The sequence below is a fragment of the Camelina sativa genome, chromosome 16 (assembly GCF_030686135.1).
Source record: "Camelina sativa cultivar CO46 ecotype springtype chromosome 16, ASM3068613v1".
Classification (NCBI taxonomy): Eukaryota; Viridiplantae; Streptophyta; class Magnoliopsida; order Brassicales; family Brassicaceae; genus Camelina; species Camelina sativa.
Window position 1 is genome coordinate 23,853,811 of NC_141895.1, and position 11,042 is coordinate 23,864,852.

General features: G+C 34.2%; 2 protein-coding genes across 2 annotated transcripts; both read right to left on the reverse strand.

Annotated features, from left to right (window-relative positions):
- Positions 1–25: 25 nt before the first annotated feature.
- LOC104751605 (psbP domain-containing protein 4, chloroplastic) lies at positions 26–1,746 on the reverse strand. Its single transcript, XM_010473573.3, has 5 exons — positions 1,191–1,746; positions 951–1,054; positions 754–865; positions 397–624; positions 26–299 (listed from the first exon to the last, which is right to left on the reverse strand). The coding sequence occupies exons 1-5, from the start codon at positions 1,465–1,467 to the stop codon at positions 235–237; spliced, it is 786 nt and encodes a 261-aa protein (XP_010471875.2). The 5' UTR covers positions 1,468–1,746; the 3' UTR covers positions 26–234.
- A 4,727-nt stretch (positions 1,747–6,473) lies between these two features.
- On the reverse strand, positions 6,474–8,255 carry LOC104751606 (peroxidase 13-like). Its single transcript, XM_010473574.3, has 4 exons — positions 7,607–8,255; positions 7,309–7,494; positions 7,046–7,211; positions 6,474–6,966 (listed from the first exon to the last, which is right to left on the reverse strand). The coding sequence occupies exons 1-4, from the start codon at positions 7,862–7,864 to the stop codon at positions 6,563–6,565; spliced, it is 1,014 nt and encodes a 337-aa protein (XP_010471876.2). The 5' UTR covers positions 7,865–8,255; the 3' UTR covers positions 6,474–6,562.
- Positions 8,256–11,042: the final 2,787 nt, after the last annotated feature.

The following is an 11,042-nucleotide window of genomic DNA, read 5'->3' on the forward strand; positions in this document are numbered from 1 at the left end:
CCGAATATTGAATTCTGTTTCATGGTTTGGTTTTCTGATGATATAATAAGACCGTATGCCAAACTTGTTACACTAGTCGTATTTTGGTTTACTCTAATAATATTACACGATCCTCAACTTTTTACAAATACATTTATGTACCGCGCTCTTTGTGTTCTTAGTCAGTCTTTGATAAGCTCTTGTGTAACTCTGTTGAAGATCCGATGTATCAAAAACTCTTTCGACTAAATCCCTCTAAACAACACGGAACGAAGTAGCTATCCTCTTCAGATCCTTGTAGTATCTCTTCCATTGAAGCCCTGTAGCATCAAAACATAAAAGCTATCAAATCTTATGTGTAAAAATAACCAATATGTGTCATAGAAGCTCTGACTGAAAGATATATTTTGCTTTTACCGTTTCCGGTGACACTAAACAAGTAAAGGCGGTTTCCGGCAGCTGTTGCAGTGATCAGTACATGAGGCGGCTCTAGCTCGAATTGGTAATAGAGTCTACCTTCGTGTTCTGCTACATTTGAACTCAACACTTTCCCTTCTACGTTTTCTCCGATCACTTCTGGTCCAAACGCGTTAATCACCTTCGCTGGAGGTCCAATATTCTCAATCTTAACATCGTCCCCGAGGTCTGTCAAACAATATATGTAATCAGTCGAACACAAAAAGAATTAATCTACGATTACAACTAGACAAGATAGCATTGCCTATAACTTCAATTTGTTGATGAATCATCTTCAATGGCAGAGAGACAACTTACTATCTGCAAATCTTAGAACAGGGGCTACGATAACAGACACGCGGCCTTCTTTAGGGTTAGCAAATCTCAAGTCAATCTCTGTGCCACCAAGATCAGCGATCGATACAGGTACCTAAATTGATATAACAATGAGAAAAGAATCTCAAAATATGACTAACACTGCAACAAACCATAAACAAAGAGCCAAGGGACCAAACCTCATTCCAATCTTGAGGAACCGTAAAGGCGTAAGGGATAATAGGACTCCAGCCAACACCATGTCCTCCTGACTTCTCGTCTGGTCTACGGTATGTTCTCCAACCTGTCTGATCATTACAAATTACATTACACCAACAAAATCTTCAACTACTAGTGTGTATTAAAAGCCTAAAGGTTTATGAATCTATGATCCAAATCGTAACATCCTCAAGAAGAAGAGAGAACAGAGTGAAACGAACCTTGATCACCAGGTTCGGAAAGACCAGGAACCCTGCCGGCAAGAAGACCCTGTTTCACGACAGCCAATCCTTCCCCTGGAAACGCTAAAGCCGTAGAAGAGGCTAAAGAGAAACCAGACGCCATTAACGATCTTCTACTCAAAGCCGTAGTAGCGCACCTCTCGTCTCTCTTACTCTGAGTCTCACCACCATCGACTCTGCGGTGAGCGGAGATTTTCTTGTGGTAGGGATGAATGGAAAAACTGACGCAGCAGTACCGGAGCAGAGCTGTTTCCATCTTTTTCTCCGGCGAATTCGAGAATGGGTTGATCAACAGATTTGTGGCTGATACGCATGCCTCTCATAGTCTCACTTCTTTGGTCATTGATGATGATACCAAAAACTTTTTCTAGCCTCACACGTGTCAATGTGAAATCACACGTACTAGGATCAGGATCGAATAATTTTTTTTTCAGATTACCCTCTTGTGAGCCGGCCCTGAGCTAAAGCCCATGAAGCAAGGCTTTAGGCATTAACTAACTATACGCATGCCTCTCACAGTCCCTTTTTTTAAAATGCTGAGTTCGAACCCTTGTATTGGATATTTTATAGAAACATTTTTTGTTGTATTTTACGATTGGCCAAAAAAATTCAGATTTCAAGACTCTCGTGGTACGGTATGGACGGATATACAAATTTCATCATAATTAAGATTCTGCGATTTTCAGACTCATATAATTCATAAACTTTGGTAATAACAAAACAAAAAGGTAAAATCCAGTTTTCCAATTACTCTGAGCAGAGTCTTTAACAAAAAGGTAAAATTTAGTTTTCCAATCAGAAATTACATTTTTATAGACACACACAACACACGACGTCCCTTTTGTCGTTTAATGGTTTTGCTTCACTTGGGCTTTAATAGGTCCAATTAGAAATTACACGTTTATAGACACACACAACACACGACGTCTCTTTTATCGTTTAATGGTTTTGCGTTACTTGGGCTTTAATGGGCTTTTATCTCTCTTTTTTTTAATTGGGTGGGTTTGAATCCACTATTAATTTCAAGATGTTACGAAGTGAACAATGACGTTATTTTATTATTAAAGGGAAAACTTTAATATATCACCATATTTAAACACAACAGATTAGAATTTTGTTAAACATTTGTATGTCTTTAGAAGCAATACATATGTGTTTTTTTATTTAGCTACTTGGTACATTAGTTTGTGGCATTAGATATGCCTGATCTCTCCATTGATACTCGTTTCACCCTAATGGCGCCCATTTTTATCATTGATCTTGCGAAATCACCCTTCAAAGTACTGTTATTGACGAGGTATGCATCAATGATTTCTTTGGTTGTATTGTTGTGGTACAAATTTGAGTCGGAAGCGATGACTCCTCGCCCGTTTTTTATGTTACGGAATATGTGATTGTCCGTCACTGCCTCGGGACATTTCGACCTAAGGACTTGGAAAAAGTTACCACTAATTGTTGGATCTCCAGCCTCCAAACACGGTGTGACAAAAAAGCATGTCGTCAACCGGATGGTATGCGCTCCAATTGGGATAGTTATGTTCTTAAGATCTAAAATCAATTGAAAACTCATGTAGATGTTTATATTGATATCATATTTAATTAGTGGAAAAAGACCCACCGAATCTTGCTAAAAAACAATGCATTTGAACATTAAGCAATTAAAAATACGCTGAAAGAAACAATTTGTGGAAAGTCTCGTATCGAGAACATAAATTTGCATAACTTTTGCATATGTTATGTATAAAAAATGCATAATTTTTGACATGTCTAGCACAAAGCAACATAAGTTAGTACAAATCATCATTGTATTGATCAAACTTCAAAATTGTATCCAACCATTCATTTTTATGTCTAAACAACAACAAAATTATATTCAAAGACATTAAAATCACGTATAAGAGAAATAATTTTGTACTTAAGGAAATGTAAATGGCTTATTGCTTTTTCCATCATATATTCAAATTATAGATTAATAGACGCTACAAATAATTGGTATCACTATTTTTTTTTTGGGCAATTGACAAAATAGCACAATTTTAAGTTTTTCTTCCACAATTAGCACATGTTTTCAAATGTTCCAAAACTAGCATGAAATTATATCTTATTAAAATAATATTAATAAAACTAAAACAGTGTCGAATTCCAGATCGTGACATTGCAACCACCGCCTATTCTCTCTCACTCTTCATTCTCTCTGATTCCAAACCTAACCGATGATGGTGTTCCACCGATGAACCCAATCGGATCTGAATCGAAGGTGATTCATAAAATTGAAGTCAGTGATTGAGACACCGCAGAGGAGCCCAAACATCGATAATATTCAATTTGGATGGATTTAATTCCTGTAAAAGTTGCATAATCGATGGGAGAGGAGAAGAGCAAGTTTGGTTTTTCGGTGCTAGGTCTTTTCCTTTCTATTGTTTGTTTCATTCTTCTATTTATAACCCTCCATTGCCACAATCCTCTACATTTTTGTTTGATGTGAGTCTTGGTTTTAGAGCTTTCTCTAGTGTTAGTTCTGATGTGAGTCTTGGTTTTAGAGCTTTCTCTAGTGCTATTTCTGATATTAGTGATGGTGAAATTGAATCTGAAGATTATAATGATGTTATTGATGTTATCAGCCTCATGTGGTTTTAGAACAGTTTTGACATACTCGGAAACCTGCAATTATTTTCTTTTGTTGGGCTGCAAAGAAACCAGGGTTAGCTCATGATTCAAGAACCTGCAATTTTTATGTTGTATTATCTTTTGGGCTGCATAGAAATTACATGATGAGTATTGTAGCAAAGACTAGACAGTTTGATGGGTTTGGTTCTTGAAGAGATGGGTACGTAAGGTCTATTGTCTTTAGATACAATTTTTTGAAATGTTTAAGCCACAATTTGTAAAATGTTACTAGCAAATGTATGAAATGACTTAAAAGTTATCATTTTTTTATATGTTTGGCCATAGCTAAATGTTTAGGATCTATTCTAAACCATGTAACTCTTGTTCTGTTTTGTTTTTTCTTGTGAAGAAATTTATTGAATTGCTGAGAAAAGAAACACATGAGGCTGCAATTGGTTGCTTGAGGACTTGTGTTGTTCCTTGTGCTTTGATGCTTACTTGGCACTGGAAAATCAATCCTTTCTTATTATATTGTCTCTCTTTTTTTGTACCCTAATCTTATGTTTTCTTAGATTCTTGATCTCTTTGTTATTATCTTATGCTTTTTTTTTGGGATGGTCTTGCACATACTATTGTTTGTTAATATGTTCTGCTCTTTTTTAGTTTTCACGTATGCTCTAAGATATATAGGTTCTTACTTCCATCTTATGAAAAGTCAGGAAGGATTGAACGAAATTCAGAAAAGTTTCCTTGAACTTCAGGATGACTTTCATAAAAAGTTTAGGAAGAATTGGAGCTGCAATAACACTCAGAATCAAAGACGAACGGTGCTCATACAAGATTGAAGGCTTCAGTTGCCATATGAGATTGAAGTATTTACAGTTTGATTCTTTGTATTCGCATGGTCTTTGTTTTAACATTATGATTTTGGTTATGAAAGATAGTTTGGATGGTTTTTATCACAAGACTTGTTTTAAAACATATTCAGGAAGATTTTGTATTAATTATCTCGATATTTTGGTAGATAGCTATGTTTTCACCGGTAAACATATAAGAAGGATTTGAATGTAACATTCAAGAAGGATTCTCATAGACCGTCATGAAAAGAAAAAAAGAGCATTAGGAAGGAGTCATTGACGTTTAGGAAGAAATCCTTGCAATTTAGGAAGACGTCATTGATGTTTAGGAAGATCTTCCTAAAACATCATGCTGGATATTTCTATTTGTTACCTTTATTGTAAAACATCAATATGTGCACATAATCAAATCATTATACATCACTAATGAAGTAACATGTGATACAATAAAGCAAAACACATATAAAGAGATTTAAAAACACATTTTTAAAAAATTTAGGAAGGATTCCATAGCTTTTAGGAAGGTGTTCTTGAATTTTAGGAAGACCTTCCATAATGACGAACTCAAACTTCCACTCAAGTGCCCATTTTCCCATCTTCATCATCAACTCTCTGCTTTGTTCTTGAAATATTTGTCATCATGTATATCATCAATCACTTGAGTTAGAGCTGAAAACCTTATTCAACAACATGATCAGTCCATAAATTCAATTTTTGTTTTAACATTACTTCAAGAGATATCTTATATATCACCACCCCACATTTAAACTAGTTCTGCAACACTACCAGATTGATTAACCTTAAAACCCCAAGAAACACTACCAAGTTGATCTATGCCATTAGCAAAACAATTCAAAAACTCATAGCAAGCTAGATACCTACCAATTCAAATCAGTCTTTTTAATCTCCATCTCCTTACAAGCTTCACTATAACATACATATAGAAGCTTCAAAGCCTTGATTTATCAGTTTCTTATGCTTCTCTTTCCCCATTTCTGAAAAATGTGCACTACACATCATCTGTTTTTGACAAACAAAAAGCTCACTCAAATATTACAATAACATACAAAAAAAAGTTTAAAGATTGGTGTTTTTTGTTAGTTAACTGACTTGCAATGATTTGAAACGAGAAGCAAGACTAAAGAGAGCTTATGAACAAATCCCAAAGTCCAAAACTCCAATTGATTTGATATCTTATTTGATCCCATTCATCATTGGTAACTCTCTCTCATGTTCCTCATTTGCACTTTTAACATCCCTACACACAACAACAAGTCAGAATTTACAAAGAAAATTTTCAACATCTGATAATGAAAATTCCAAAAACTCAATCCTTACTTCAATTCTTATCTCAATTAACAGATTCGACAACAGCAAACAAGATTCTCTCACTGAAGCTTGCCGTCGCTGAGTCCGTTTTCGTGGCCGTGGGAACTCGCGGGACTGAAACGACGGTGGCGCTGGATTTGTTGTATGCAAAAAATGGAGCTCATCGTCTTCATCAACACCACAATCAAATCGAAATCTATCGGTTCTTCCCTCCAAATCTAGCTTTCGTTGTGAAAACCCAAGCTCCAAACACATGCTCTTTTCTCAAAATCAGAACTTGTGGATTCGTCGGAGATTTTGTCGATTTAGTACGACCCTAAGCTTCTTGTAAAACTCTGATTATTATTATTTTTTTCTCTTTTTGTCATTAATTAATTTTAGAAAAATGCTAGTTTTGGAAAACTTGAGTTGTGCTAATTTTGGAAGAAAAACCTATAATAGTGTTAGTTTAGGGTATTTCAGATTTCTCTTTTTTTTTAATAATGCAAATTTGTTTATTTTATTATTCCAACAACATACTCGGATTTTATACTTTAACTATACATGAGTTCTTCGAAACTAGTTTGTAGCATTGCATAAACGTCTAATCTCTCCTTCAACACCGATTTTCACTCCAATAGCACCCATCTTTACCATGGCTTTTGTGAAATCCGCAGCAAAATTAGCTTTAACTGAACTTTGATTAGTTTCTAGGTACGAATCAATGACTGCCTTCATATTATTGTCTTGGTACAAGACAGAGTCCGATAAAATGACACCTCGACCATTTTTAATGTTTCGCAAGATTTGGTCATCAAACACAAACTGGCTATCCCAATCCAAAGGAATCCTGACATTAACATCACCACCACGGGGACATTTTGATCTCAAGATTTGAAAGAATTCTGGATCTATCGTAGGATCTTGAGCATCTAGACGTTGTATGACAAAGAAGCATGCTGTTGTACCGATAGTATGTGCACCTTAAACAAATAAATAAGATTCGAGTAAGCAAGATATAGTTTTTTATTATATCGAATTATTGAGACTATGATAACATACCAGCACTAAGAAGTACAAGATCTTGATCTGAAAGCCCTTTTTCTCTAAATTTTGATTTCAAGGAGTTTATAGAATCTTGAACATCTGGTAAGTTCGTAGCATGACCATCACTTGCAATCCGACCGTCTCTCCTACCGGTTGGAACCTCATAAAATGGTCCTTTTGTCTAAAAGATAACATTATTTAATATCAAAGCATATTTAACCCAATATATTATATTGTATTCATTTTTTTTTCATAAAGAAATATAATAAGAGTGTAACCTCAACGATAGCATCTCTAGCAGCAAGAGCAACGATGTCCGCGCAAGACACAACGCCCGGACAAAGACGTTCAAGCTCTGATTTGGCTTTGTCAATAACATCGAAACCAGCCACACCCGCATTACCTGCGGCAAACCTTTCGTCATCTTTCCCATCGTGCTTGATTAGTATCGACCCATCACAACCCTACAACAACATATAAACCACAGCAATTTATATATGTCATGATCACTAGCTAGTATATAAAATATGATTAATTAACTAGTTTTCTTTTTCTTTTCTTTTTTTAGCATTGGACCTCAACGAAGCAATCGTGGAACTGGAGACGGAGTAAGACAGCAGCCTTTCCGGGGTCGTTGGTCACCGCCTGCTGAACAACATCGCGTATGATTGATTCTGCTCTTGGACATGTTTCTGAATAGAATCCAAACTCTAGTTGTGCCTCCGAATAACCTAATTGACCATAAAAAGAAAACGAGACTAGTAATAATGCAACAGTGATCATTTTCGGACCAAACAAAGGAATCGATATATCTTCTCGTATTCTACGGCACATTTTTGATGATCGTTTAAGATAACTTGCAAAAAAAAATTATATTTGCTCCGTCTATATATATGCATAGAGGAGAATCAGAGATTCAGTGTATAGGCTATACACATTGTTTTGACCTTATGTCATTTATTGCATATAGCTGTTACAGCGTAAAACCATCAGAAAGGTGACAATCATTTTTATAAAATTTTGTGAAAAGGATTCTTTGTATCATAAAAAACACAATGCAACTTCAAGCAACAGAGTTCTTGTTCCACCAGAAACCATAAACAAAGAATAATAAATCAATTTATTTTACTTTATTCCAACTTTGGCTCTCTTTTTCCCTTAAACAAAACACGATAAGCTAATTAATCAATAAAAATTATAAAGAGAAAAAAAAACTCAAAAACAGGCCTTTCTCAAAAGGTTCACGTCGTGGATAATTTATAGTAACGTGGCTAGTGTTAAAGTAAAGCACATTGCATGTGGCAACAGATAAAAGAGATATATATTGAAATCCATCGTAACGTCTTTTGTTTTCTCTGCAAAATGTCAAAGTGAGTATCAGAATAACTCAACCAAATGACAGCAAATTTAAGGAGTTACGTTCGATGAATGTGGAAGAATCTCTCTGAGGTGGAAGGTTTCAGCTAAACAAAAGGTTCAATTAGCTGATTGATGATATCTTAAAGAACAAGGTTAGCTCTTTGTCACGTGAGGACCACGTGTAAGTATATTTGTCCGTAAAGGAGGTATATATCTCTACTCTAATCTCTTTTTTTTTTTTCTCTGTATGACTGTATCGTATGATCTTTCTTTAAGTTTATTAAAAAAGAGAGGAGTGAGACAGAGAGGGGCGCGACTAAGAGACTGTAAAAGAGAGAAAATGAGATTTGGCTAATGATATGTTGACGGGTTCTCTTCTAAATTCGTTAATATAGTTAGAAGTTTTCAAACCTCTGAGAATACGCATATTTGAGAAACGAAAATTATAGACATATACATTCTATAGAAGTTTCTTAAAAATCTTTCAATTAATTGCATTGTGCTTTCAGTTTTTATTATATAGCACAAGTGTCTCAAGTCTCTGAACTGGTGGAGAATTTGGACAATTTACATTTTTTACGATATGGATATAATAATTACTCACCTTTGATATTTCACTGCAATTGCCTCATCATTTTTTCAGTTAGCATTGAATTTGTCACCTTGGTTAATTAGACTTTTTAACACAATATTTGTAATAACGGAAATGTTATATTATTACTTGTAAGAAAACAAATGATGGAAATATTTTTGAAAATTTGGGCTTAAGACCAAACTTGGGTGTAGGAACTCAAGATTGGTCTATAGATCAATATAAGAAATGTTTTTTTTTCATGCAATTTTAAATTTAATCTGAAGTATAATGCTTAACTCAAGTGGATCAATACAACTTTGATGAGTTTAAGTTTAGAGATTCTTATACAAATCGCATTGCAACAACAAAAAGACCTGATACCCTGTACGTATCTAAATATCTATCATATACCTATTTATATACATTGACAAGACGAAATAATGTAACCATGCATGTCTATAACGAAAAATACAGAACAAAGTTGAGGGCAATGTGAGGCAATTAAAGAAAAAATAAGAAACGAACAAAATGATGAATTGATGGCACGCCAAAGAGAAGAGAGTTAGAAAGATGCAAAAACTTATGTTATGTCACTTTCGTTTGATATTCACACTTCTCCAACCTCTCTCTCTCTCTCTCTCTCTCTCTCTCTCTCCAATGACTGACTAGACCGGACACATTTTAGTTCTTGCCCCCTTTTCTCAGACCATTTTCTCACTCACTTTCCTTTTTTTTCCTTTTCTATAGTACATATTTTTATTTCTAAACACTTGTAGAGTGTTGTTCAAAGAAAAAGAAAGAAAAAAACACTTGTGTAGTGTGTAATTTAGAATTTTGAAATGAAACCATCATTTTTCGCACTTGAATTTGATTTGATTTTCTAACCTACCCCATAATCCCACTTCTATTCATATGTTCCTCTTTACTCGATCCCATGCGCTTCCTCTTAGTCTTCTTTCTCATCATCATATATATACCCTTCTTTTTACTATCTTTTTCCTCAGTTTTTTTTTCGGTATGTTTAATATATTTAAATATGATTTTATACATATTTATGAAGACCTCGTTAATGTTTATTCGACGGTGTTTTCATACGTTTATATGTGTGTATACTTTGGTAGTAACGTAAAAAAGAGCCGAGGTGATATAATCTCACAATTTAATTTTATAGTGATAAAGACAACTTCACTCGAGAGAAACAAACTTGCTTATTCTGAATTTCTTTTGTCAGATTCATGTGTGTACTTATTATATATGCAGACAATATAAGGTTACAAGAGGCTTTAAATAATGTCATTAATTACCCATTGGGAAAAATAATCATAACTATACCTTATTTTATATAATATCCTAGAGAGCTCTTGTCTAGATATTTTGGTTAGACAGTAGGATTAGTTAATATTTATCTTAGGTTAGATATATAGGACAGAATAAAATATCCCAACTTTTTTGTAGCCTTTCGTTGACAAAATAATTTGTTTCTTTTATAAGAAAAAAGGTTACGTATGACTTAGTTCTTGCAATTGCCAAAAGGCTAAAGGCTTTTAAGCTTGAAAGCAAAAGGCTAACACTGTACGGCTCCACCCATTGCGCTAATATATCATTGATCTTAGATTCTATGAGATCTCCTTCGCTTTCTATATGTGTATATATACAATTTATGTATATCTATATGTGAATAAACTTAGAACAAGATAATCATTGTCCATATGTGGACCCTTTTCCTATAATCTAAATTGACATGTATGTAGCTAGTGTTACTAGTATTTCATTACGTACGTTTCCTATAGCTAGTGTTTATTAGAAGTTCCAAATAATTTATAATTTCAGATATGTTGCCGTTATTTAAGTTAGATGAGTAAAAGTGAGTAAACTTCATTATTAATAGTTTGATTTTGTATGAACTATTGATATCTGTTTCCTTTTTTTTTTTTTTTGGAAGCTGATATATATATATGTCTTTTTCTTAAAGATGAATCATGATATTGTTCTTGAGTATCGAGATTTTATGGTCGAAGAATTTTTTTTTTGGACAAAATGGTCCAAAGATATACACCAAACAAGTTGTATGAGATTCAT

What these genes read in the sequence shown, in the direction of transcription:
- LOC104751605 (XM_010473573.3), bottom strand. Translation starts at nt 1,467, where the DNA reads ATGGAAACAGCTCTGCTCCGGTACTGCTGCGTCAGTTTTTCCATTCAT. An exon ending in TGTTCTAAGATTTGCAGATA is followed by an intron (nt 625 to 753) that starts GTAAGTTGTCTC and finishes ATTGTTTGACAG; the next exon opens with ACCTCGGGGACGATGTTAAG. An exon ending in GTTTAGTGTCACCGGAAACG is followed by an intron (nt 300 to 396) that starts GTAAAAGCAAAA and finishes TTGATGCTACAG; the next exon opens with GGCTTCAATGGAAGAGATAC.
- LOC104751606 (XM_010473574.3), bottom strand. Translation starts at nt 7,864, where the DNA reads ATGTGCCGTAGAATACGAGAAGATATATCGATTCCTTTGTTTGGTCCG. An exon ending in CTAGAGATGCTATCGTTGAG is followed by an intron (nt 7,212 to 7,308) that starts GTTACACTCTTA and finishes GTTATCTTTTAG; the next exon opens with ACAAAAGGACCATTTTATGA. An exon ending in TCTTGTACTTCTTAGTGCTG is followed by an intron (nt 6,967 to 7,045) that starts GTATGTTATCAT and finishes TATTTGTTTAAG; the next exon opens with GTGCACATACTATCGGTACA.